A 26,186-nucleotide genomic window follows, 5' to 3' on the forward strand; every position below is an offset into this window, starting at 1 on the left:
GCTTCTGCCAGTGTTTCCATCTCTGCTTACGCAGCATCAGGGATCTCTGCTGCATCCCAACCTGCAGTCGCTACATCTGACAGCTTGGTTCCTCTCGGCGTAACTCCCCTTCAGTTTTCACCAGCTGTGCGGGATGTTCTGGAAGCTTCAAGGAAGCCTTCTACTAGAATGTGCTATTCCCAGAAATGGACTAGATTCTCTACTTGGTGTTTTTCTCAGCACAAGGAGCCTCAACAGGCCTACTTGTCCTCTGTTTTGGACTATCTTTTGCACCTGTCTCAATCTGGCCTCAAGTCTACATCGATCAGAGTCCATCTTAGTGCAATTGCTGCTTTCCATCAGCCTCTTCAAGGGAAACCTCTTTCTGCACATCCTGTGGTTTCCAGATTCATGAAAGGACTTTTCCACGTCAATCCTCCTCTCAAACCGCCTCCAGTGGTTTGGGACCTCAATGTTGTTCTTTCTCAATTTATGAAGCCTCCATTTGAACCTCTTAACAAAGCTTCTCTGAAATTCCTTACTTGGAAAGTGGTGCTTCTCATTGGCCTCACTTCTGCCCGTCGAGTGAGTGAACTTCAAGCATTTTTTGCGGATCCACCCTTTACAGTGTTTCATCATGACAAGGTGGTCCTTCGCACTCATCCCATATTCTTCCCCAAGGTGGTCTCGGAATTTCATCTGAATCAATCCATTGTTCTTCCTGTGTTTTTTCCAAAGCCTCATTCTCATCCTGGAGAATCAGCTCTTCACACTCTGGACTGTAAACGTGCTTTGGCTTTCTACCTGGAACGCACCAAGCCTCACAGAAACGCTCCTCAACTTTTCATCTCCTTCGATCCGAACAAGTTGGGACGACCTATCTCTAAGCGCACCATCTCCAACTGGATGGCGGCTTGTATCTCTTTCTGCTATGTCCAGGCTGGGTTACCCCTTCATAGTAAAGTCACAGCCCATAAGGTCAAAGCAATGGCAGCCTCTTGTCACCAACCCTCCGCAGAGTAGGGCTGTCGGGTGACAAACACAGGGATTCTGGCGTGTCCCCTCCAACCAGGGGTACCTTCAGGACTTTTTCAGGTGGCCCTGGGCAATTGCCTGGGCCTAAGAGATGCAAGGTAAGTAAAAAGGTTTCACCATATCACCAGCCAAAACAAGTTCTTTAGGAAAGAATAAGTTGTTTATTCTGACCCACAGGTCAAAAGTATGCAACAGAAAACAAACATCACTTTTGCAGGTCATTCAACAAAAATAGTAGATTTGCAAAAATAAAGCTTTACTGCAAATTCAAAATAAATCAAAACTCCTTAGGCAAACATAGCCACAGCAAACTCTGGTAACAGTTCAGCTTTTCTCTCAGCTCACACATGCAGGCAAAATCACACAGCTGAGACAGATAATCTAATTAGCTTCAAGAACGGGAGTCACAGCAGGATTTCTAAAGTTCCAAAAACCAAACTTAACTATGTCAGTTTGAGCTTCAGGTTCATAAACTTGCTTTTAAATCCATTCCTCAGTTTGAAGCAAGTATTATTCTTACTCTCAAAATACTTATAAAGTTCAAACATATCTTAACTTCTGCAGGCATAGTTTGCACAGCAGAAACAAACCAAACATCAGCAAAAGAAAGAAAGAAACACAAACCACTAATGGTTTCTCAGTTGCTGCATTCTTTCATGCAACTTCCATACCTTCCGTCTGGCTTTCTAACATAGGGCCAGCCAGTTCTATCTCCATGCCTTCCACACGATCTAGAACCTGGTAGTTTGAAGTAGGCAGGATTTCCTCCAAATCCTGCATGGAATAATCCAGCACGTTTTCCTCTCCTGCTCTGTTCCACAGCTCTTCACCTGCCTTGAGCTGTGGGAGTGACTCGCCCTGGTCACTCGCTCCTCCTCCTCCTCCTGCTTGACTCAGCCTGCTTTTAAACAGATCAGAGCCAATCCCCTTTAGCCTGTAGCGGGGGATGGGTTTTGGCTCTACAGCAGTTTTTCTCTGCCTAGGTTTATCTCCTGCAGCTATCTTCCTCGTGGCTTCTCTAGCTGCTCTAAAGCCTGGAGGCTGCTGTTGCCAATCTGCCTGCCTCTGTTCCAGTTCACTATCTCCTTGGTTATGGGGGCAAGGGAGGTCAGCCTCAAGGTGAGTGCCAGAATCAATCTGGTCTGCTCTTCTGCATCTGATCCTATCAGGGACCGGACTAGTGCTGGTGCTGGGTTTGTCACACTCTGTAGCTTTTCTCAGATCAACACCGATTGAGGAGATTTGTAAGGCTGCCACTTGGTCCTCGGTTCATACTTTCACCTCACACTATTGCCTGGATACCTTCTCCAGACGGGATGGACAGTTTGGCCAAACAGTGTTACAAAATTTGTTCTCCTAAGTTGCCAACTCTCCCACCATCCCTTTGGGGTTAGCTTGGAGGTCACCCACTAGTGAGAATACCTGCCTGCTTGTCCTGGGATAAAGCAATGTTACTTACCATAATAGTTGTTATCCAGGGACAGCAGGCAGCTATTCTCACGTCCCACCCACCTTCCCTGGGTTGGCTTCTCTGCTAGCTATCTGAACTGAGGAGACACGCCCGGTGCATCGGGCGGGAAGGCACTCGCGCATGCGCGGTGTGGGCAACTCGAAACTTCTAAAAGTTTCTACAAGCAAGTATGCTTGTGAGATGTCCGCATCGAGGCTCCGTTGGATGACGTCACCCACTAGTGAGAATAGCTGCCTGCTGTCCCTGGATAACAACTGTTACGGTAAGTAACATTGCTTTGCCTCAGAGCGATCTCCATTGATCTACCCTCTGTCTTTCACTCAACTAGTTCCTGACCCAGCATGTCACTTTGGGACCCATCCTGAGGGCACTCAGTTTATTTATTAGACGTCTGTGTGGAACACTGTCAAAGGCTTTGTTAAAATCTAAATACACCATATCTAGCGCACATCCTCTATCCAATTCTCTGGTCACCCAGTCAAAGAAATCCATGTTGCCTCCGGTCCTGTAATCCACAGGATTCCAGAAAGTTCACCATTCTCTGTTTTAAAAGTGTTTCCAATAATTTACTTTCCATAGAAGTCAGACTTACCAGCCTGTAATTCCCTACTTCTTCCGTACTTCCACTTTTGTGGAGAGGGATCACATCTGCCCTTTTCCAGTTCTCCGATGCCACTCCTGACTCTACAGCGCAGGGGTGGGCAACGAGGGCTGGAATCCAGTAGGGTTTTCAGAATTTCCCCAATGAATATGCATGAGATCTATTTGCATGCACTGCCTCCTATTGTAAGCAAATGGATCTCGTGGATATTCATTGCTCCATAAACAGAAAGAGCTATACAGTTAGCACAAATGTTATAACTATTGCCACTTGCCCAAATAATGTGTTCACAAATTTATTATTTAAAAAAAAAAAATATATACCATACACCAGAGCTGCCTAAGTCCGGTCCTCGAGATCTACTGGCAGGCCAGGTTTTCAGGATATCCACAATGAACTTGCATGAGAGAGATTTGCATACCAAGAAGGCAATGCGGGCAAATCTCTCTTTCATGCATATTCATTGTGGATATCCTGAAAATCTGGCCTGCCAGTAGATCTCGAGGACCAGACTTGGGCAGCCCTGCCATACAGCAACCTATCTACTTACAATTCATACCACATAAATAAATTAAAACATTCATTCTACCCAAACACCTCACTAAAAGTTCATTCTTAAAGTGCAACAATGTCCTTGTAATTTACTACTATATCTTCAATACTGTATTGACTTTCCCTTTGTCAGTTTTATTCTTTATGATGTAATTCTTCATGCATCATGCTCCATTTTTCTTCAAAAAACTGAATAGACATGCCCAACACAAGTCTGTGTTTTGCCCTTCGGCGGCATCAGGGGCTTTAGATTGTTCTCAGCTTCAGTTTTAAGACATTCTATAATACATGATGTATATGCTCTTGTTATTATTACTACAAATCACATAACAATGTATCAATCATAACAATATATCATAAACATCACTTTATAAATATAAAATTCATACCTTGTTTTTCATAAGCCTCACACCGTTGAGACAACTCCAAACCAGGACCTCTCTCTGCATTAACTGAACAGGAACTGAAACATCATAAAATCACTTGGCCTGATCACTATTTTAACTGTTATTCACAGATGTCACTAATCATAACAAATGCCATTCTACTTCCTTGTTTAAACCATGGGGTTCAACAGTACCCCATGAGTAAATCAACTTTTGTTCTTTCCTCAATAAAATCTCTGAAACATTGCCTCCATGAGCCAAATGAACCCAATGGGCAGTGACAGCTGTGAATAACGGTTAAAATAATGATCAGGCCAAGTGATTTTATAAGCCAGTTTTTGTTTAGTTTTATACACATCCAAGGGAGGGGGGGAGGGAATATTTCTGTCTTAATTTTTAAATGGGAATGATACCAGTTTTCTTCCAAAATTCTTTTTATAAAAAGTTAAATAAGATATTGACAAAATTTATTTGGCTTGGGAAAAATCCCAGAATTGCTTTAGTGTCATTGCAAAGATCAATTGCGGAGGGAGGGGTAAATTTTCCCAACTTTTATAGGTATCATCAAGCCTATATTTTACGTCAAGGTATGTATTGGATCCTCCCAGAGCCCACTGACAATATTCCAGATTGGTTCTGGCTAGAATGGAGACTTATGTTTCCTTTACGTCTTAGTCATGTAGTTAGTATCAAAATGCCAAGGCTATACAAAGAACATAAAATATTCATGGATACATGGAAAACTTTAAGATACATAAGTAATCTAACTCCTATTCCAATTAGTAAATCAACAACTCAAACGATTTGGTTAAACCCCAAGATCAAAATAGGCGGTTTCAAAATAATCTGGAAAAACTGGATGACAGCAGGTATTCGTATTTTAGATGATATAATAAAAAATGGTAAAATGCTGGAGTTTTCACAATTGCAACATAAATTTGATCTTAATAAAACACAATATTTTAGATGGTTGCAATTGAAGCAATCCATTCAGGTAGGGTTTCCTGAATGGAAAAATCTTACTAATTATCACAGTTTGGAATTCTTGTGTTTCCAGATAAATTCAATAGGACATGAAGCCGCACAGTGGTATAAATTAATATCCAGATATATAAATAAAAAACCAAAAAATGGACTTAGAGACATTTGGAGCATTGAGATAAAACATCATATTAATGCATCTCAATGGCCACGACTTTGGTCTTGGAGGTTAAAATGTACGGTGTCAGCATCTATGAGACAAACTTGGTTTTTTCTTTTACATAGAGCTTTATGGACCCCTACATGTTTACATAGAATTGATAGCTCTAAATCTAATAGATGCTGGCACTGTCATGTTGAAATTGGGACATTAGACCATCTTTTATTCTTTTGTCCATTCATCTTAACATTCTGGAAATCAATCTGGCCCCAAATTAATAGGATGTTAGAAAATCCAGTAGCCTTGACATATGATACTATATTATTTGGAACAACAATGAGAGCAAGAAGTCAAATCTCATCAAGTAATAACAAACTTCTATTTATTTTAACTGGAATAGCAATACAACAAATCACATTCAATTGGAAAAGGCATGACAGGTTAAATTACACTTTCTGGTGGAATTCTGTTTGCCATATATACAAAATGGAACTCACCATAGCAACACAAAAAGGATATATTAATAAATTTCAAAAAATATGGAGACCATTAACAGAATTTTGTAAAGAACAATAATTTTCCCATGTTTAGAATTTGATTAGAAGGGAAAGGGGGGAACATATTATTGAATAATATACAATATATAAAAATTTAAATGTATAATATAACTAATGGAATTTTGATTGAAAGGGAGGGGGAGGGATGGGATATTATTATTATAATTAAAAAGAAAAAATGTAACTTTAAAATTCTGATATATTAATTGCATCTATTTTAAAAAAAAAGTTTTAAAGAATTTATCAATATGTAAGCTTATCAAGTGTGTATATATAAGTTTATATAAAGAATATGTAATTCACTTGTTGTAACATAAGAAAATGAATAAAAAAATTCAAATCATAATTTTTAAGTGTTATTTTTTTGGAACTTCTTTGCAATGCTTTTAGCTTATTAGCTATGGAGATTGATGAATTAGGTTCTTGTACTATTACTATTGGGAAATTTAATGGCTTTCAATACCACAAGGCTTCCACTTTATTATGGCCAAAGTATATTGAAACCGATTAAGGATTTGTCAGAATCTGATCAGCAGTTACTGTTGCATTCGATTACATAGTATTGAGGTATCCGATCAAATTTGTTCCTACTACTTTGAATTCTTGGAACAACTATGTTGCAATCCCTTCAAAAGAAAGACCATAGTCACTGTAAAGGATTGCAGCTTATGGAAAGTCCAATAGTAGATCGATTACAGGCTTTGACTGGACATATCTTCACACCTGGTTCGAAATTGTGCCCTAGATGCAGGCAGGATGTTGCTAAAAAGAAATAGTTAAATGAACAACCATCAGGGAGTAGCAAGTAAGAAAGCTAAGAAACATAAACATTTTTCCCCCTCTAGATATACTAAGCATGCACCTTGATGACGCATAGTAAGTGTTGATGCATCATACATCACTGCTGGTCATGTATCCTCCAAGGCATGCCTCCATATTGAGCTCTTCCATGCCCAGTTGATATGCACTGCAGACTGCTTCCATTCTGATGTCTCTTCTGTGCAGACATTGACTTTCTAGGAGGAGATCCTGTCTATACTCACACAAGAGCTTTTGGGGCTATGCAGATATATTCTAAACAGGCAATGCATCCATTACTGCCTCTGTCCAGCCCAAGGGTATATCGAGGCTTCTTTAATTGAAGATGAGTTCACACACCCCTACTTGACATCGAGCATCGGGGTCGGCACAGACCCATTCACTGCATGCGTCGTCCGTGGCAGGAGTTACTCTTTGGTCCTGACTGTAAAGAGTACTAATAGAAAGACAGTTCAACTCTTTGTGTGTGCACATTTTTCTTACTACTTGTGCACTAGAGAATTTTAGAGTAATCCTTGTAATGAAAATGAGTACAGGAGATTCAGAAGAGTGTTCACCACTGTTGCATCTTGGGACACATCACTTAGTCATTTGAATAACCTCTTGGTTTCTCATGCACTTTTTGTTCTCAAGCTGAAGTTCCAAATTGAACTTGAAGCTTTTGTTCCAAAAATGAAAGTATATTACTTCATGTATGTAGGTAGCTTCCGTCTTTGCTTTCTTCTTAATTTTTTTGGTGGGCAGTTAGATCTTATGTTGAAATAGGATGAGAAAAGAAGCACCTTGATGGGTGAATCATAAGTCTGCTGTGGTTGTCTTACTTTACATGTATTTATTTTCCTGACTATGCCCCACTATTGTTTGGGGCACCCTAACTTCTGACTGGATTTTTAATATATTTGCGTTCTTTTCCTAGCTCATCGGAGAATCACAAACATGATGAAGAGGAGGAGGAAGCAAATGAGGTGACCAAATTCTACACTAATCCCATCGCTAAACCCATCCCACATACTCCAGAAAACAAGCACGTGAACAATGTGGATGATACAATCATAGCATTAAACATGCCCAGTAGCTTGCGCAATGGACTAGAAGGAAGCAGTGAGGATGTTTCAATCAATGATGAATCCCTGCAGGATGAGCGAGATGAAGAGCTAGACAACAGTTATGCTCCACACCCTGCAGGTGAGTACACAGCTACTCTGAAACAAGGCAGCACTGAAGCCATTAAGGGATCTGAAATATGGTGTGCCATTGTGGTTGCATAGATGGGAAAATAGTACTGTACTAACAGAAAAGTTTTCTGAGCTTCAGCCTTGCCCTTTGGTTTGAGTAGCACTGACAGACCTATTAATGAAAAGGCATAACACAGTCTTCAGGTCACATACAGCCAGTCAGGTTTTTGGGATATCCACAATGAAAGTGCATGAGAGAGAGAGGTGCATAGCTGATTTTTCATGCATATTTCTTGTAGATATCATTGAAATCTGATTGACTGAAATGTGTCCCAAGAGCTGAATAAGAATCACTGGTCTAAGTTAAGTTGGTGTGTGTTCTCTTGGCCCCTTCCTTTTTTTGGTCATAGGATTTTACTACTTAAAACACATTTTATACTTCAAGTGTTAGGGAATTGTATGTTAAAATTATTTCCTAGCAGCATCTGATTTTGTAAATCCTTTTCCTTTCCAATTATAGGTATTGTTTTGACACGAGTGGGCTACTACACCATTCCGTCTTTAGAGGAGCTGGCCAAAATGACAGATGAGAATTGCATATGCATTGTTAAAGACTTCACTATTGGACGTAAAGGTGAGAATGGCTCCTTGGAAGTATTCTAGTTGGGTTTGTGGTTTACTAAATTGTAGATGAAAATGCTAAACGTGCTAGCTTGTCCTCCATTTAAGCCTCTTGGCACCTTTACGTTGAAGGCCCTTACTCTTAAGATGGTTTTCTTGATGGTCATTGCTTCCGCAAGGCGCGTTTCAGAGCTGCAGCTTGTATTGTGTTAGGCTTCCCTTTCTGGAGTTCTTTAGGAAGCGGGTCATGCTGCAGCTGGTTCCCTCCTTTCTTCCGCAGGTGGTCTCGCCGTTTAATATCATCCAGTCTGTAGTTCTCCTGGTCTTGGGTAGTCGGGAGGGTTCATTGGAGCACAGGCAAGTTAAATGTCCTTAGGGTCCTTCACTCTTGCGTTCAGCAGACCCACGAGTTCTGTAAGTTGGATCCTCTTAGTGGGTCCTTGCAAGGAGGACAGTGCTTCCAAGACCATCATTGTGTGCTGGATCAAGGAGGCTATCGCGTCGGTGTACCTTCTCCAAAGAAGCCTGTTCTGGAATTTCTCAAAGCTCATTCCACTCTGGTTCAAGCAGCTTCTTGGGCTGAATCTTCTCTTGTACCTCAGGTGGATATCTGTAAAGCTGCGGTTTGGTCTTCTCTTCATTCCTTTGTTCGCCACTACCGTGTGGACATTTAGGCATGTCGGGAGGCAGTGTTTGGTGAGCATGTTCTTGTGGTGGCCCTTTGGGGGGTCCCACCCATGATGGGTACTGTTTTAGTACATCCCATCCGTCTCTGCTGGTCTGGAGGGATGCTAAAAAAAGGAGAAATTAGGTTCTTACCAGCTAATTTTCTCTCTTTTAGTCCCGCCAGACTGGCACAGACCCCATCCTGTGATTTTGTTCGATGTTTTTGTGAAGAGTATGGGATTTTTTTTCTGCGGGTTTGTTTGGTTGTGTTTGCTTTTAGGGGGAGTTTTAAGAGCAGTGGCATTTGGTTCGGCTGGTTTAGCTGGCAAACTGTGGGGTGTCCTGAAGGGTTCTTGTTTCTAAACAGTATCCAACAGTGTTCCCTGGTCCGTTTTTGGACTATTCCATGGTCTTCTCCATGTGAGTGTGGAGTTATATGTTCAGCCTAGTTGATTTCTGCTTGGCTTTTTGTAAAGACTGATTGTAAGAGGGACTGCACGGCCCACTTGTACTGTAGCCAAAACTTGATGTCTCAGTCTTCACCAGCTGGCAGAGGAGCGTAAACCCATCCATCCATTTCTGTGCCAGTCTGGAGGGACTAAAAGAAAGAAAATTAGCAGGTATTACCTAATTTCTCCTTTGTTTTTTGCATATGCCATGATACAACAAACATTTATAATATGCTTATAGGAATCTACTCGCTATTTACAAAATTCTTTTTTTTTTTAAATTCTTTATTCATTTTATAACTCACAAACAAGTGCACAGTAAATATCAAACAATTATCATACAATGTCACTTGAAAATCCATCACATCTTACAACAAAAAGATATATCCCCCACCCCCTCCCAGTTCCATATACAACAAAAAAGAATATATCACATCTTATCATTCATATATATTATTATAATTATTATAAAACCAACCCTCCCCCCCTCCCGATCCACATGTAAGAATTAAAATTGGGAAAAGTGTAAATTAATCATTATAATAATCTAAAAATGGCCCCCACACATCCTTAAAGTTCTTATAATACCCTTTTTGAACTGCCAACGCTCTTTCTATTCTAAACACTTGACACACTGAATTCCACCAGAAACAGTAATTCAACCTTGTACAATCTTTCCAGTTATACGTTATTTGTTGAATGGCAACTCCTGTCAATATCAGCAAAAGTTTATTATTTTTAGCAGATATTTGAGGCTTAGCTCTCATCAGCATGCCAAATAAGATTGTGTCGTATGATAATGCTACTAAATCCCCTTAGGAATCTATCCAGCTATCTCTCCTCTGTCAAAAAAAAAAAAAAAAAAAATTGTATCTTCACTGGAAAATGTCCAGTCAAATCTTTTGTAATCCGCCTTGAACTGCAAGGTATAGGCGGAATAGAAATCCGTAATGTAATGTAATGTAATAATTTTCCATTAACTTATTTATTTGATCCCAAATAGAAGTCCAAAAGTTTTTAATAAATGGACAATAAAATAACAAGTGATCTAAAGTTCCAGCCTCCAAGTTACAATGCCAACATCTATTAGACCTAGAGCAATCCAATTTTTGTAAATGAACAGGGGTCCAGAGTGCTCTATGTAAGAGGAAAAACCATGTTTGCCTCATAGAAGCCGACATTGTACACTTCAACCTCCAGGACCAAATATGTGGCCACTGAGATGCATTAATTTGATGCTTAATCTCAATGCTCCAAATATCTCTAAGTCCAGTTTTTGATTTCTTATTTACAAATCCAGATAATAATTTATACCACTGTGCGGCTTGGTGACCCAAAAAGTCTGCCTGAAAGCAAATTAAATCTAAACTAAATTGATTATTAAGAGATTTCCATTCAGGGAATCCTGCCTGAATAGCCTGCTTCAGTTGCAACCATTTATAGTTTTGTTTTTTATCAAGACCAAATTTTAATTGCAACTGTGTAAAATCCAGCAGTTTACCATCAGATATAACATCATTTAAGGTACGTATATCTGCCTTAATCCAATCCTTCCAGACAATCTTAAAACCGCCGATTTGGATCCTGGAGTTTAGCCAGATATTTTGATATGTAGATTTTTGAATTGTAAGAGGTGTTAAACTATTAACATACCTTAAAGTTTTTCATGTGTCCATTAATATCTTATTGTTTTTCCGTAATGTAGGCATTTTAATACTGAGAAGATGACGAAGCCTAATAGGAAACATGAGTTGCCATTCTAACCATAACCAGTCAGGTAGCTTTTCCATGAGTTCTGGAAGGACCCAGTACATACCATGGCGCAAGATATAGGACTGATGGTACCTTTAAAAATTTGGAAAATTTATCCCACCCTCCGCAATTGGCTTTTGTAAGGTTACTAAAGCAATTCTTACTCTTTTACCCAGCCAAACAAATTTAGATACAATACTATTTAACTTTTTATAAAAAGACCCCTGAAAACAACAGGCAATGTCATCATCTTTACAGTTTGGACTCTTCCCCACCAAGACAGATGTAACGGATTCCATTGCTCATACAATTCTGTAACTTTTTGTAATAAAGCTTTTTCATTCACTATCATTGTCTCTTCAAATGTGTTTTTTATCCATATACCTAAGTATTTTATTCCTTCCTCCTTCCAAATAAAAGGAAAAGAATCAAATAAACATTTTATACAATGCACATTTAAAGGAAGAATTTCTGATTTATTCCAATTTATTTTATATCCTGAGAATTTTCCAAACTTCTCTATCAGCTCAAGCAAACCTGGAATGGTTGTTTCAGGATTCTTCAAATGAAGCAGTATATCATCTGCATATGCAGATACCTTATATTCTTTTCCAGAATATGGAATACCCTGTATCTCCTTTACCTGCTGAATAGCTAATAATAAGGGTTCCAGTACTATGTCAAAAAGCAAAGGAGACAGAGGACAACCTTGTCTAACTCACCTATGCAAGTTAAAAGATTCTGAAAAATTATTATTGATATATAATCTAGCAACAGGGGAGCTATACAACGCTTGAATCATTTGTATAAATCCTGAACCCATACCAAACCACTCCATAGCTTGATACATAAAGACCCATTCTACTCGATCAAAAGCCTTCTCCGCATCTAAAGACACAGAAAAGGCCGGGTCTTTTAGGTCCTTTGTTAAATATAGCATCTGAAGAACCAGTGTGGTATTATTAGAAGAGTGTCTCTGAGCAACAAAACCCGTTTGGTGCATTCCAATTATGTAAGGAAGAGCCTTTTTCAAACGTAAGGCTAAAAGCTTAGCTAATAATTTCCCATCAACATTAATTAAAGAAATAGGCCTGTAATTTGAAACCAATGTGGCATCTTTATTTGGCTTCGGCAAGACAATAGTTAATGATTCTGCCATAGTACCTGTAATACAACCTTTATTCAGTTGGGTCAAATATAACTTTAATAAATGGGGCAACAAGGTAATTTGAAAATATTTATAAAACTCTACAGTATATCCATCACCACCTGGAGTGGTCCCAACTCTAAGAGACTTCAATGCTGTTTGTAATTCTGTTAATGATATTGGTTCTTCTAAACTTCTTTTTATATGATCAGGAACTTTTGGACCCTCAATTAAATTTAAAAACTCAAACCTATCTTTTTCTCTATCCAAATAAGGCTCAGAAGAATACAGGGCTTTATAGAAATTTAAAAATTGTTTTAAGATAGGACCAATTTGAGAGTGTGTATCATCTTTTTCATCTTTAATTATACTAATTTTTTTTTTTCTTTTTTTTACTTTAAGATAATTAGCCAATAATCTTCCCGCCTTATTAGAGCTTCCATAATACAGAGCTTGCTGCGAAAAAATATCATTTCTTATTACCCTAGAGGAAAGGAGAGACAGGGGAGATATGATTCAGACGTTCAAATACTTAAAGGGTATTAACGTAGAACAAAATCTTTTCCAGAGAAAGGAAAATGGTAAAACTAGAGGACATAATTTGAGGTTGAGGGGTGGTAGATTCAGGGGCAATGTTAGGGGAATGCGCTCCCGAGAGAGGTGGTGGAGAGTAAAACTGTGACTGAGTTCAAAGAAGCGTGGGATGAACACAGAAGATTTAGAATCAGAAAATAATATTAAAGATTGAACTAGGCCAGTTACTGGGCAGACTTGTACGGTCTGCGTCTATGTATGGCCGTTTGGAGGAGGATGGGCAGGGGAGGGCTTCAATGGCTGGGAGGGTGTAGATGGGCTGGAGTAAGTCTTAACAGAGAATTCGGCAGTTGGAACCCAAGCACAGTACCGGGTAAAGCTTTGGATTCTCGCCCAGAAATAGCTAAGAAGAAAAAAAAAAAAAAAATTTAAATTGAATCAGGTTGGGCAGACTGGATGGACCATTCGGGTCTTTATCTGCCGTCATCTACTATGTTACTATGTAACTTAGGAGAAATCTCATTGTACTTACATTTATTTTTTAAAAGAGCTTGCAATGTGGAATGTTCCCATTTTGATTCTAAAAGTTTTATTTCTTGTTCTAAGCTAAAAAATTGTTTTTTTATTTGCTTCTTTACATATGCTGAATATGAAATGATTTGCCCTCTCATCGTTACCTTAAAAGCATCCCATAAAGTTTCCAATGAGACTTCCTCTGTATTATTAATTTGAAAATATTCATCCATCTTTAATTGAAATTCCTCACAAAATTTTTGATCTGCAAGCAAAGCATTATCAAATCTCCATATTGGTCTACTATTATCTTGATCAATACCATTAAATTCCACCCACACCCCCCATGATCAGACAAAATGATAGGATCAATGGAGGCTTGTGTTACTTGATGTATTAAATTATTTGAAATAAAAACATAATTCTTGAAAATGATTTATGAACATGGGAACAAAAAGAAAATTCTCGATCATTAAAATGAAGAATACGCCATATAGCTTTTAAATTAGAAGACTGCACAAAATTATCCAAACCTAATGACTTTATAATTTTGCTAGGTTTTTTATCCATTAAAGGATCCATTACAGCATTAAAATCTCCCGCCACTACTAAATTAGAAGCGGCCAGTGGCAGGACCAACTGTTGTAGAGACTTAAAAAATTCTATTTGATTCAAATTAGGGGCCTATACATTAAAAAGCGCCATGGTAGTATTACCCAAACTCATGTCAACATGCAACCATCTTCCTAGAGCAGGGGTCTCAAAGTCCCTCCTTGAGGGCCGCAATCCAGTCGGGTTTTCAGGATTTCCCCAATGGATATGCATGAGATCTATGTGCATGCACTGCTTTCAATGAATATTCATTGGGGAAATCCTGAAAACCCGACTGGATTCTGGCCCTCAAGGACCAGAGTCGCCCACCCCTGGTCTAGACTGATTAATACAGGGATCTCAAAGTCCCTCCTTGAGGGCCGCAATCCAGTCTGGTTTTCACGATTTCCCCAATGAATGTGCATGAGATCTATGTGCATGCACTGCTTTTTATGCATATTCATTGGGGAAATCCTGAAAACCCGACTGGATTGCGGCCCTCGAGGAGGGACTTTGAGATCCCTGTCCTAGAGGATCTGAAGCTATTTTATTAAATACTGCATTACATTTTCTGCTAACCAAAATAGCAGCTCCAGCTTTTTTCCTCACAGCAGGGGCAAAAAACAATGTTTTACCCAATTACCCATCAGTTTTTTAGAATCCACAGCAGACAGATGAGTCTCTTGGATAAAACAAATATCCGCATTCTGATTTTTTAAAGAATAAGAGCGGTTTTTTCCTCTTAATCGAATGGTTTAAGCCATTTACATTTGGGGAAAATATTTTAAGATTCATTGTGAAATTGTATAATTACATTTCCATAAATCTTCCAATGAATATAATTATACTGAAAACATATTAAATTACTACCTTTCCCAAAATCAGATTTTAAAGAAACAAAATCCCTTCCCCCCAAACCCCACTTTCCCTCTCCCCACCCAATCTCCACCCAACCCCCCCTAAATAAAAGTGAAAACTTGGAAACACTCATGTGGTATCGGGTGACGACAAACTCCTACAGGTTAACATTTGTATCTTATATTCCAGGTATAATAAGCTATCTAAAATAATCAGCCCAAATTATAACTAATTAATCTGATGCATCCAAAAATTAAATTTTGATAAAATAACTCGTTTACCCCATGAAGCTCAAATTATCCTATATAAAATACTCTCCTCCCATATAAAAACAAAAACCTTCTCAAATAAACCTATTTGAAATTCCCAAATTGACCCAATATTATTTAATTAACCATAACCAGTCTTTGCTTTTCACTACCCTTGTAATATATAACTTTTAGATACTTATATAACCATTAACCTTGTTTACCAAAAATACATTTCCTCTAATTTCATAGTTTTACTCAAATTCATAAATAATGCACATCACTTTCTACTATTTATAACCATAAAATAGCATCAATTCATATTCATCTTCTTATCATTTACAAATAAAAAATGAACATAAATAGCTATAAGGTTAGCTAAACTACAATCATTTATATAACTAATAAACCAAGCCCATAATGCGTCCTAATAAAACAAAATTTATAACATTAATAAAATGTATATCAGTTTTTTTATTAAAAATCTTTAAAATAAAATTTAAAAAATACCTATATGAAGAAACTCATGAACGCAATCAGCGTATATTTTAAAAGTTTTTCTATCATATTAAGATTTGATATTTGAAATCTTAATATTTAATATTCTATCCATCCTACTATTTCCATTTCGATGACACCATTCTTCAATGTTTACTGCATGAGATAATATAATGACACCCACTTCCAAACTAACCCTGTCAGTCTCAATCCATATTCAGGTTATACTAATCATTGCACAAAAATGGTTTAGCCCAAAAATATGCGTAGTACAATTTTATAATAATGACGTATGCAAATTCTCATTCCTCCACATTCTTTTTCAGCCACTTCAGATTAGGCCAGAAGCATTAGGATGATGCCAGTTATATAAAATAAAATCCAAGAGCATCATACTATTCTTAACCATTTCAGTTAAACCTTCAGGATCATAACAAATCCAATAAAAACCATAAATATGATCCGCTTATACCTCCACACAGTATCTCAACCAACCAAGAGAGCAAAGATCCATCAAAAGCAGGATTTTGTGACCATTATCTCAGTCAAGAAAGAAACAGAATCACTCATAACAATTCCATAAATGTCTTCATAACCATTTCTCCACTTTATACATCAGCAACTCCTTCACATCTATTCCAGTATACACTTTGCCTGAAGTGCATAATTATCCACGTAGCATTCTCTATAAGTTATGAATAAACCAAACAGGCAGATAAAAGAAAATGTTGATATCTGCAGCTAGTATCCATGACCGTTTAGATTGTTAGCTTGAAAAGATTCCATCCCATATTTCCACTAATAAAAGTACCTTATGAAGACATGGGATGTTCACAATTGTCCAAAAATTCCTGTAATTTTGTAGGGTCCTCAAAATTGAAAGTCTTGTTATCATAAGTGACTTTCATTATGGCTGGATAAACCAGTCCATACCTAGCCCCAATACTTTTCAATTTTGGCCTCAGCTCCAGCAGCCTTTTTCTCTTTTGTGCAGTATTCTTTGCAAAGTCAGGCACAATGAAGATTTTTGAATCCTGACACTTCAAATTCCGGTTTTCTTTTGCCAATCTGAGGATTTCAATCACTTGCTGGTGTCTCAATAACCTGAAAATTAAAGGATGCGGTCCCAGCTGCTTGTTTAACCTCCGAGTCGGTATTCTGTGAGCTCTTTCAAACTCCATCGGGTATGCAAATTTAAGCGGCAAGATCTTGGGTAAAAACTTCTCTAAAAATGCCACCGGATCGTTTTTTTCCACTCCTTCCGGGATCCTTATTATTCTCAAGTTATTTCTTTTCCTCCGGTTAATACAATCTTCAAGCTCTTTTGATAAGTTTTCTATCTTTGGTTTTTTTTCTATCTTTAACTGCCGGATTTCAAATTCGTTCGCTTCAGTCCTTCGCTCTACCTGATCCACTTTCACTTCCATAGCTGCCATTCTTCGTGTGAAGCTGGCCACTTCATCAATCGCTTCTTGTATTTTTAGCAAATTACCCAAAACTATCTCCTTAATTTGTCTAAGCTCATCTCCGATATCAATGCTGTCATCCTTTGGCAGCGGCACTTTTGAAGGAGTCACCGGCTCTATTTTTGATCTCTTCGCTGAACCAGCACTCGTACCGGCTATTTCCCCCTTCATTTGTTTACTCGATGCCATACCATTAAAGGCAAGCGCAGGAAAAGTTCAAATAATTAAAATGGACAGCTTATTTTCTTATATTTTTAACCTGTTGTAGAGGAGCTGCACTATCACTCGACCATCTTACTGTGGCTCCAAGCCACGCCCCATCTATTTACAAAATTCTTATACTGCCTACCTGTTTCAAAGAAGCAGCAGAAGTGCTGGGCAACCACAAATAACAATTTTTTTAAAAGGCAACACAGTGGCCTTGTAGCTGCTATACATGTTCCTACCTTGGCCGTTGACTGGAAGGGGCTGTTTTAAATACAGTTTATCGCCCAGGATGAGTCGTTGGCAATCAGTATAGTAGATATTTTTCAGAGGACTTGGGCCGGGTGGGTTGTGGTGGGGTGGGGGCACCTGCCTGTGTGGTCAGGATTCTAGAGCAGTCAATCCTGGCCAGGCCAGAGGGTCCCAGTGAAGGTGTTTGGGGGGGGATCCATCCTCTGGTTCAAGTTGGCAGTAGATTGAAACTAGAGACATTCACGACAAGTATGCCTCGGAGTTTTTCCACTCCTTATTGGTTCCTTCCTGGAATCTCCCTGTTATCCCAGGACAAGCAGGCAGGTATTCTCACTAATGGGTGACGTGATCCAATGGAGCCCCAATGCGGACGCTTCTTTGAAGAAAACTCGAAGTTTCGAGTCGCCCGCACCACGCATGCGCGAGTGCCTTCCCACCCGATGCACTGGGCGTGTCTCCTCAGTTCTTACTTTTCCGCGGAGCCGAGAAGTCCGTCTTCGACTCTCTGCGCAAAGTTCTTTCGCTTGTGCGTTCTAAGTCCGCGGTTTTGATTTTAATTGATCGTAATCGCTGATTTTCATAGTGTTTTATTGTTTAAAAAAAAAAAAAAAAAAAAATTTATTCGTACCGTTCGACCGGGCAGGCCACGTGGCCGCAGCCCCGCGGCTTCGATCTTGCGGCAGAGCTTTTTCGGCCTATGTCCCAGCCTATCACTGGTTTTAAAAAGTGTGACAAGTGCCAGCGCGCAATTTCGCTAACGGACCCTCATCGACGCTGTGTTCGGTGTCTCGGGCCTGAACACATCCCAAAATCGTGCCGGCCTTGCTCCACACTCACCGCACGTGCTTTCAAGCGTCGTTGCGTCCTGTGGGAATCGCTCTTCATGGAGTCCTCGACGGATCCGTCGACTTCAAAGGGACCCGCACCCTCGACATCATCCGCAACTCCACAGCCTTCCACCTCTGCGGCGCCGAGTTTCATCAAGCCTGCCTTGTTCCGGCTCAGACTCCAGCACCTGCTGCGATGCCTTCCTCACCCTCCTCAGGTCAGGTAGCCCAGCAGCCCATTCCCCAAGTAGTGTTGAAAGTACCCAAGGCCTCGAAGTCCAAGCACTCACACACTGCTCCGAGGGAAAGTGAGGCCCGCGCAGGTGGTCCCATTTCAGATGCGGATCCATCCTTGCTGGCCTCGTTCCAAATCATGTTACAGAAGCATTTCATCGAGCTCTTTACCACGATGGGGCCTCAGCTTCTCTCCCAAATCCAGCCTGGGCACGCGGAGGCCTCCCGCGAGGTCGTGCCGCCTCCAGTGCCTCAGTGGGGAACACACTCTCCACAGGGAGCAGAGTCTCTGCGAGTGTCCGGTCTGGCAACAATGCATGCATCGCAAGGAGCAGAGTCTTTGCCCATGCCACCTTTGGAACCGATGCACTCGATGCAAGAAGCAGAGTCTTTGCGAGTGCCTCCGTTGGAGCCGAATCACTCGATGCAAGGAGCAGAGTCTTTGCGAGTGCCTCCGTTGGAGCCGAATCACTCGATGCAAGGAGCAGAGTCTTTGCGAGTGCCTCCGTTGGAGCCGAATCACTCGATGCAAGGAGCAGAGTCTTTGCGAGTGCCTCCGTTGGAGCCGATTCATTCAATGCAAGGAGCAGAGTCTTTGCGAATGCCTCCATTGGAACCGATCACCCTGACGGGGTTCGAACCTCTACGGCAGCAACCTCTGCTTCGATCGACCGCTTCCAGCCCCATCCACTACCTGGGGGCCTCAATGAAGCCTGCCTCGCCCCGTCCATCGAGGCCAACCTCTCGACACTGATTGAGGCATTCCTCGAGACACTTATCCAGGCATGCCTCGCCTCGGCGAAAGCAAGCATACCTGGAGTATTCACCTCCACCGATGCCAGAACTCGAGGACACAATGGGATCTATCTCACCATCTCAATCCCTGTCCCCAGGGGATCCGGAAGCCTTGACCTCATCGAGCCCATCACGAAGCCAGGCAACGGCAGACCAACTGTCCTTCTCCTCGTTCCTTCGGCAGATGGCTGAGGACATGGACATCCCACTGGATACGGGTTCCAAATTCTCAAAGGAATACCTGAAGACTATGTGCCTCCCTCAACCACCCACTGAGTCCCTTAAGCTTCCTTTGCTCAAGCTTCTGGACCAGACCTTCGCTCGATGCCTCGAGACACCTTACTCCATCCCTGCGGTCCCGAGTAAACTGGACAGCAGGTACCGCACGGTCCATCGTAAAGGGTTCGACAGCTCTCAACTCTCCCACCAGTCCCTGTTAGTGGAGTCATCATTGAAGCGATCCCATCCCTCCCAGGTGTGCGCCACCTTCCCGCCTGGCAGAGAAGAGAAAACCATGGACCGATTTGGCAGGAGAGTTTACCAGAAATCCATGATGGCCTCGAGAGTTCTGAACTACAACTTCCACTTCACAACATACTTGGAGTTCCTTCTATCGGTATTCCAGAAGTTTATGCCCTACATGGACACGAGGGCACATTTCGAGAAGCACTGGCCTCGCTGTCCCAGCTCCCGGTACAGTTGATGCAGTCCTTGTTCGACGCCTTTGAGCTCGCGGCTCGGGCAACAGCATGTTCAGTGGCCATGCGCCGGCTGGCATGGCTGAGGACCTTCGACATGGACCCCAACCTTCAGGACAGGCTCGCAAACGTTCCCTGCGTTGGCACCAACCTCTTCGACGAGTCCATCGAGGCGGTGACCAAGAAGCTATCAGACCATGAGCAATCCTTCCAGTCCATCTTACGTCCGAAGCCCAGGCCTGCTCCTCCTCGCCAGCCACGCCCACCGTTGGTATACCAGCGGCGTTATCCTCCAAAACAGGCTCCCCCTAGCAGACAGCCTGTGAAGAGACAGCACCCGCAGAAACACCAGCATAAGCCTCAACCACCGGCTGCGCCTAAGGCTCCCCAGCCCTTTTGACTGTCTCAAAGAGGACATATCCTCCATCGTCCTCCCTTTCTCAGTAAATCCACCCATCGGAGGTCGCCTCCATCATTTCTACCACCGATGGAAGATTATCACCACAGACTCCTGGGTTCTCTCCATCATAAAAGAAGGATACTCCCTTCAGTTCCACCAAGCTCCTCCGGAGGACCCTCCAAGAGAGTATCCTTCCAACTTGATCCAGATCGCCCTTCTTCAGGAAGCTCAGGCCTTGTTACAGTTGGAGGCTGTCAAACCGGTCCCCCAGGACCAACAGAACAAGGGGTTTTACTCCCGATACTTCCTTGTTCCGAAGAAGATGGGCGACCTGCGACCCATTTTGGACCTCAGGGTACTCAACAAATATCTGGTCAAAGAAAAGTTTTGCATGCTGACCCTGGCATCACTGTACCCCCTCCTCGAGCAGAACGACTGGTTATACTCGCTGGATCTCAAGGAGGCCTACACTCGCATTCCAATTCATCCAGCCTCCCGTCAATATCTCAGATTCAGGGTGAGACATCTTCATCTCCAATACCGAGTGCTTCCCTTCGGCCTGAGCTCGTCACCCAGAGTCTTCACCAAATGCCTGGTTTTGGTGGCCGCAGCACTCAGGAACCATGGCCTCCAGGTGTTTCCTTACCTGGACGACTGGCTCATCAAGGATTCCACATCTCAGGGAGCCGCTCTCGCGATCCAGAAGACAATTTGGTTACTGCATCACCTGGGATTCGAGACCAACTTCCCCAAATCCCATTTGCAACCTTCCCAGACTCTTCCCTTCATTGGAGCGATTCTAGATACTACCCAACTCAGAGTGTTCCTCCCTCCCCCACGCAGGGATGCTCTTCTTCACCTTTGCCACTCAGTGTCCTCTTGCCCGTCCATCTCAGCGAGACAAATGATGGTCCTTCTAGGCCACATGGCCTCTACAGTTCACGTGATTCCGCTTGCCAGACTTCACCTCAGGATTCCCCAATGGACCCTGGTGTCCCAGTGGTCCCAGACGTCCGACCCTCTGACTCGCCTCATCAGGGACACTCCTGCTCTATAATAGTCTCTTCGCTGGTGGATGCTCTCCTCCAATCTATCCAGAGGCTTGTTATTCCACACCCCCCGTCATCAGAAAGCCCTCACGACCGACTCGTCGACTTATGCTTGGGGGGCTCACCTAGATGGCCTCCGTACCCAGGGCCACTGGACCAGCATGGACGCCAGTGCCACATCAATCTCCTGGAGCTCAGGGCGATCTTCAACGCCCTCCAGAACTTTCAACATCTCCTTCGCGACCAGGTTGTCCTCATCCGCACAGACAACCAGGTCGCCATGTACTACGGGAACAAGCAGGGAGACACGGGATTGGCCTCCCTCTGCCAGGAAGCTCTGAAGGTGTGGGATTGGGCGACTCGCAACAACACCTTCCTTAGAGCGGTCTACATTCAGGGAGCGGACAATGCCTTAGCAGACAGCTTGAGCTGCCTTCTCCAACCTCACGAGTGGAGTCTCAACTCCACGCCCCTTCACCACATCTTCTCTCTGTGGGGAACGCCTCAGATAGACCTCTTTGCAGCCCCCCACAACTTCAAATTGCCTCACTTCTGCTCCAGGATATACACCCCTCACCGTCTAGAGGCAGATGCATTCCTCCTGGACTGGACGAATCGCTTCCTATATGCGTTTCCTCCATTTCCTCTCATTCAAAAGACCCTGGTCAAGCTGAAGTCAGACCATGCCACCATGATCCTGATTGCTCCACGGTGGCCCAGACAACCTTGATACTCCCTTCTACTTCAACTCAGCAGCAGGGAGCCATACCTTCTAACAGTTTTTCCATCTCTGCTTACACAGCATTAGGGATCTCTGCTTTACCCCCAACCTGCAGTCTCTACACCTGACAGCTTGGTTCCTCTCAACGTAACCCCCCTACAGTTTTCCCAACCTGTGAGGGACGTCCTGGAAGCTTCACGGAAGCCAGCTACTAGGCTACACGGAAGCTAGCTACCACCAAAAATGGGCTAGATTCTCTGTTTGGTGTGTTTCCCAACGCCAGGAGCCTCAACACTCCTCCTTGTCTTCGGTTTTGGACTATCTTTTGCACCTGTCTCATTCTGGCCTCAAGTCTTCCTCGATACGAGTCCTTCTCAGTGCAATTGCTGTTTTCCATCAGCCTCTTCAAGGGAAACCTCTATCTGCTCATCCTGTGGTTTCCAGATTCATGAAAGGACTGTTCCATGTCAACCCTCCCCTCAAACCGCCTCCAGTGGTTTGGGACCTCAATTTTGTTCTTTCACAACTTATGAAGCCTCCATTTGAACCTCTTCACAAGGCTCACCTGAAGCATCTCACTTGGAAAGTGGTGTTTCTCATTGGCCTCACCTCTGCCCAAAGAGTCAGTGAGCTACAAGCCTTGGTTGCGGACCCACCTTTTACAGTATTCCATCATGACAAGGTGGTTCTCCGCACGCACCCGAAATTCCTTCCTAAAGTTGTCTCAGAATTTCATCTCAACCAATCCATTGTGCTTCCAGTGTTCTTTCCAAAGCCACATTCTCTCCCTGGAGAATCTGCCCTGCATACTCTGGACTGCAAGTGTGCTATAGCCTTCTACCTAGAACACACCAAACCTCACAGAACTGCTTCTCAACTTTTCATCTCCTTTGATACGAACAAGTTGAGACGTCCTATTTCTAAGCGCACCATCTCCAACTGGATGGCGGCTTGCATCTCATTCTGCTATGCCCAGGCTGGATTGCCCCTTGACAGAAAAATCACAGCCCATAAGGTCAGAGCGATGGCAGCTTCTGTAGCTTTCCTCAGATCAACACCGATTGAGGAGATTTGTAAAGCTGCCACTGGTCCTCAGTTCATACCTTCACTTCACACTATTGTCTGAATACTTTCTCCAGACAGGATGGACAGTTTGGCCAAACAGTATTGCAAAATTTATTCTCCTAAGTTGCCAACTCTCCCACCATCCCATTCAGGTTAGCTTGGAGGTCACACATTAGCGAGAATACCTCCTGCTTGTCCTGGGATAAAGCAATGTTACTTACCGTAACAGTTGTTATCCAGAGACAGCAGGCAGCTATTCTCATGTCCCACCTACCTCCCCTGGGTTGGCTTCTCTGCTAGCTAGCTGAACTGAGGAGACACGCCCAGTGCATCGGGCGGGAAGGCGCATGCGCGGTGCGGGCGACTCGAAACTTTGAGTTTTCTTCAAAGAAGCATCCGCATCGGGGCTCCGTTGGATCACGTCGCCCATTAGTGAGAATAGCTGCCTGCTGTCCCTGGATAACAACTGTTACAGTAAGTAACATTGCTTTATACATGATGGAAGGTGAGGGCCATTGGGAGCACTTTATATATAGTGGTTGCTAGCCCTGGTTCTATCTTGCATGAGGAGGTATGCTGTTTACTTTGTGGTTCCCAAAACAAAAGAAAACTTTTCAACCTATTCTATATCTTCAAAGGTCTCTTATAGTGCCCAGGTTTCACAGGGAAACATTCTAACATCCTGCTGTATTGTATTCGGTTTGGTTCATGCAGACAATCATTTTCTGTGCATTGTTTTTCAGGCTATGGATCCATCTTTTTTGAAGGCGAGGTGAATCTGACTAACCTCAACCTGGATGAAATTGTACACATCCGCAGGAAGGAGGTTATTGTCTATTTAGATGACAGCCAGAAACCAACAGTTGGAAAGGGCCTAAATAGGTAAAACATTTATTTTTTCTGTGTTATGGAATTGAACTAAGTGAAATCTAAATTGAGTGCTGCTCTTGAGTCAGAAGACAAGTAGAAATCCTGTAGGTCCTCGGACTGCTATAAATATATACTAATTGTAATCTTCCTTTTTTTCAAAATAGGTGCGAATTTCTAAATGTATTATCATTTTTGAAAAGATCAAATGATAGTATATGTTCATATGAGTTGAGTAGAGTTTTGGGTTTTTTGTGTTTTTTTAAATTTTCCTTTCTCTATTAAAAATTTGCTATGGTTATACGAAGGAGTGGGTAGGAGCATTGTTATGCTGGCTTGATTCTAAGGATGCAACAGTTGCCACAGCTAATCAAAATCTATAACTTAGCTCCATGGGCATTGGTAACACTAAATAATAATTAAGATAGACGCGCAATTGGTAACAGTAAATAACGGTTTTCGTATGCACCTCGGCCCGCGAGAGGGGTGCCCAATTTGAGTGCTTTTCACCTCTGGTAAGATCCCCCTTGGGCTTGCAGCTACCAGCGCCGCAAATTTCACACCTGGTGGCCCTAAAAAGGGTTCAGACAGCACTGCGGCAAACCACTGCGCAGTTCCAGGGAAATGCTTCTTAACCCTTCTGAGCGCTCAATGTTGGATATGCACAGAGTTGCCCTGGCCACAGGGGATATTTTTCCCCCAGTTTTTGTGAGGATTATTCTCAGGCATGTAAAATAAATCAGTTCCATGCCTGTGGTCCTCCTAAGCCGCTAGTCCTTTAGGTAGGCTCTCTTCCTTCAGTGACTTCCAGCAAGCTGCTGGCGGGGACCCCAGAGATTAGACAGGCAATGCCTGTCATCTCGTCCACATCTCTTTCCATCATTTTGATGCTTCAAGGCATCTCGTCAGCGCTAGCCGCTGTGGTGACCTTAGTTGACCTGTGTGTTCAAGATCAGTGTGGGACCCGGGACATGGCGGAGGCACGTCTGTACGCAAATTGCTTAAGTCAAGTTGTCTTGAGGTTTTCAGGTCGGAATCCCTTCGGGAATTGAACTTGCGGTCGGCTCCTCCTGCCTGTGTGGGCTATTTTCTTATGAGCCTTTTAAAGATCCGGATCTGGTCCAGATTTTCTTCAGAGGTCCAGGATTTCCCTGTGGGTCCCCAGCACTGCGCTCAAGCCATAACGAGGTGTTACTGCATGGCATTGGTATTTTTTACGCATTTCTCTCCGCTGAAGGTAGTTTCGGTGGTGGTTTACGCCACTAAGCGCACTTCCTTACCCTCTGATGGAGGAGTAGTCCTGAAAGATGGTCAGGACATGCGAATGGATTTCATCCTCAAGTGCCTCTTTGTCTCCGCGCTGGCTGGGGTGAGGGCTAAAGCGGCCACCTCCTTTGTAACTTTAAGCTCTGCCATGATCCTGAGGATGTAGTACTCCGGGACCTGGATTTCCAGCTCTCTGGGATGAATAATAATAACAACTGCAATACCACACGATATTACAAAAAACTTTCAAAATTACATTAGCATGATAAAATTAATCAAGTTTTTCCTGGAAGTGTTTTAGTAGTACATCAAGGCAGAAATGGAGTCACCGAGGCACAAAATCTATATATACTGCATATCAACAAGGGATCCAAGAGGAAAAAGAACAAGGAACCGGCGTGGCTCACTGTGGCGGTGAAGGAAGCAATCAGAGACAAGAAGACTTCATTTAAGGAATGGAAAAGGTCAAAAATGGATGAAAACTGGAAAAAACACAAACATCATGAAAGCAGGTGCCATAAGGCGGTAAGAGAGGCCAAAAGAGACTACGAGGAAAAAATAGCCAAGGAGACAAAAAATTTAAAGACGTTCTTTCGATATATTAAGAGGAAACGACCTGCGAAGGAAGCGGTGGGGCCGTTGGATAACCATGGAATAAAGTGAACGCTAAAGGAGGACAAAGCCATCGCCGACAAACTGAACACATTTTTTGCATCTGTATTTACCGAAGAGGATATATACACAACTTA

At 42.4% G+C, this 26,186-nt stretch overlaps 1 protein-coding gene across 6 annotated transcripts in view; it reads left to right on the plus strand.

The window, feature by feature from the left end:
* Positions 1-26,186, plus strand: part of NUP98 (nucleoporin 98 and 96 precursor) — a 330,912-nt gene that overhangs the window by 190,136 nt on the left and 114,590 nt on the right. For all 6 annotated transcript variants that reach the window (XM_033947374.1, XM_033947378.1, XM_033947379.1 and 3 more), the window contains 3 exons: positions 7,458-7,726; positions 8,237-8,350; positions 24,048-24,186. In XM_033947374.1, the coding sequence (XP_033803265.1) occupies positions 7,458-7,726; positions 8,237-8,350; positions 24,048-24,186 (522 nt within the window). The remainder of the gene's footprint in view (positions 1-7,457; positions 7,727-8,236; positions 8,351-24,047; positions 24,187-26,186) is intronic.

This window comes from Geotrypetes seraphini, chromosome 6 (assembly GCF_902459505.1).
Source record: "Geotrypetes seraphini chromosome 6, aGeoSer1.1, whole genome shotgun sequence".
Classification (NCBI taxonomy): domain Eukaryota; kingdom Metazoa; phylum Chordata; class Amphibia; order Gymnophiona; family Dermophiidae; genus Geotrypetes; species Geotrypetes seraphini.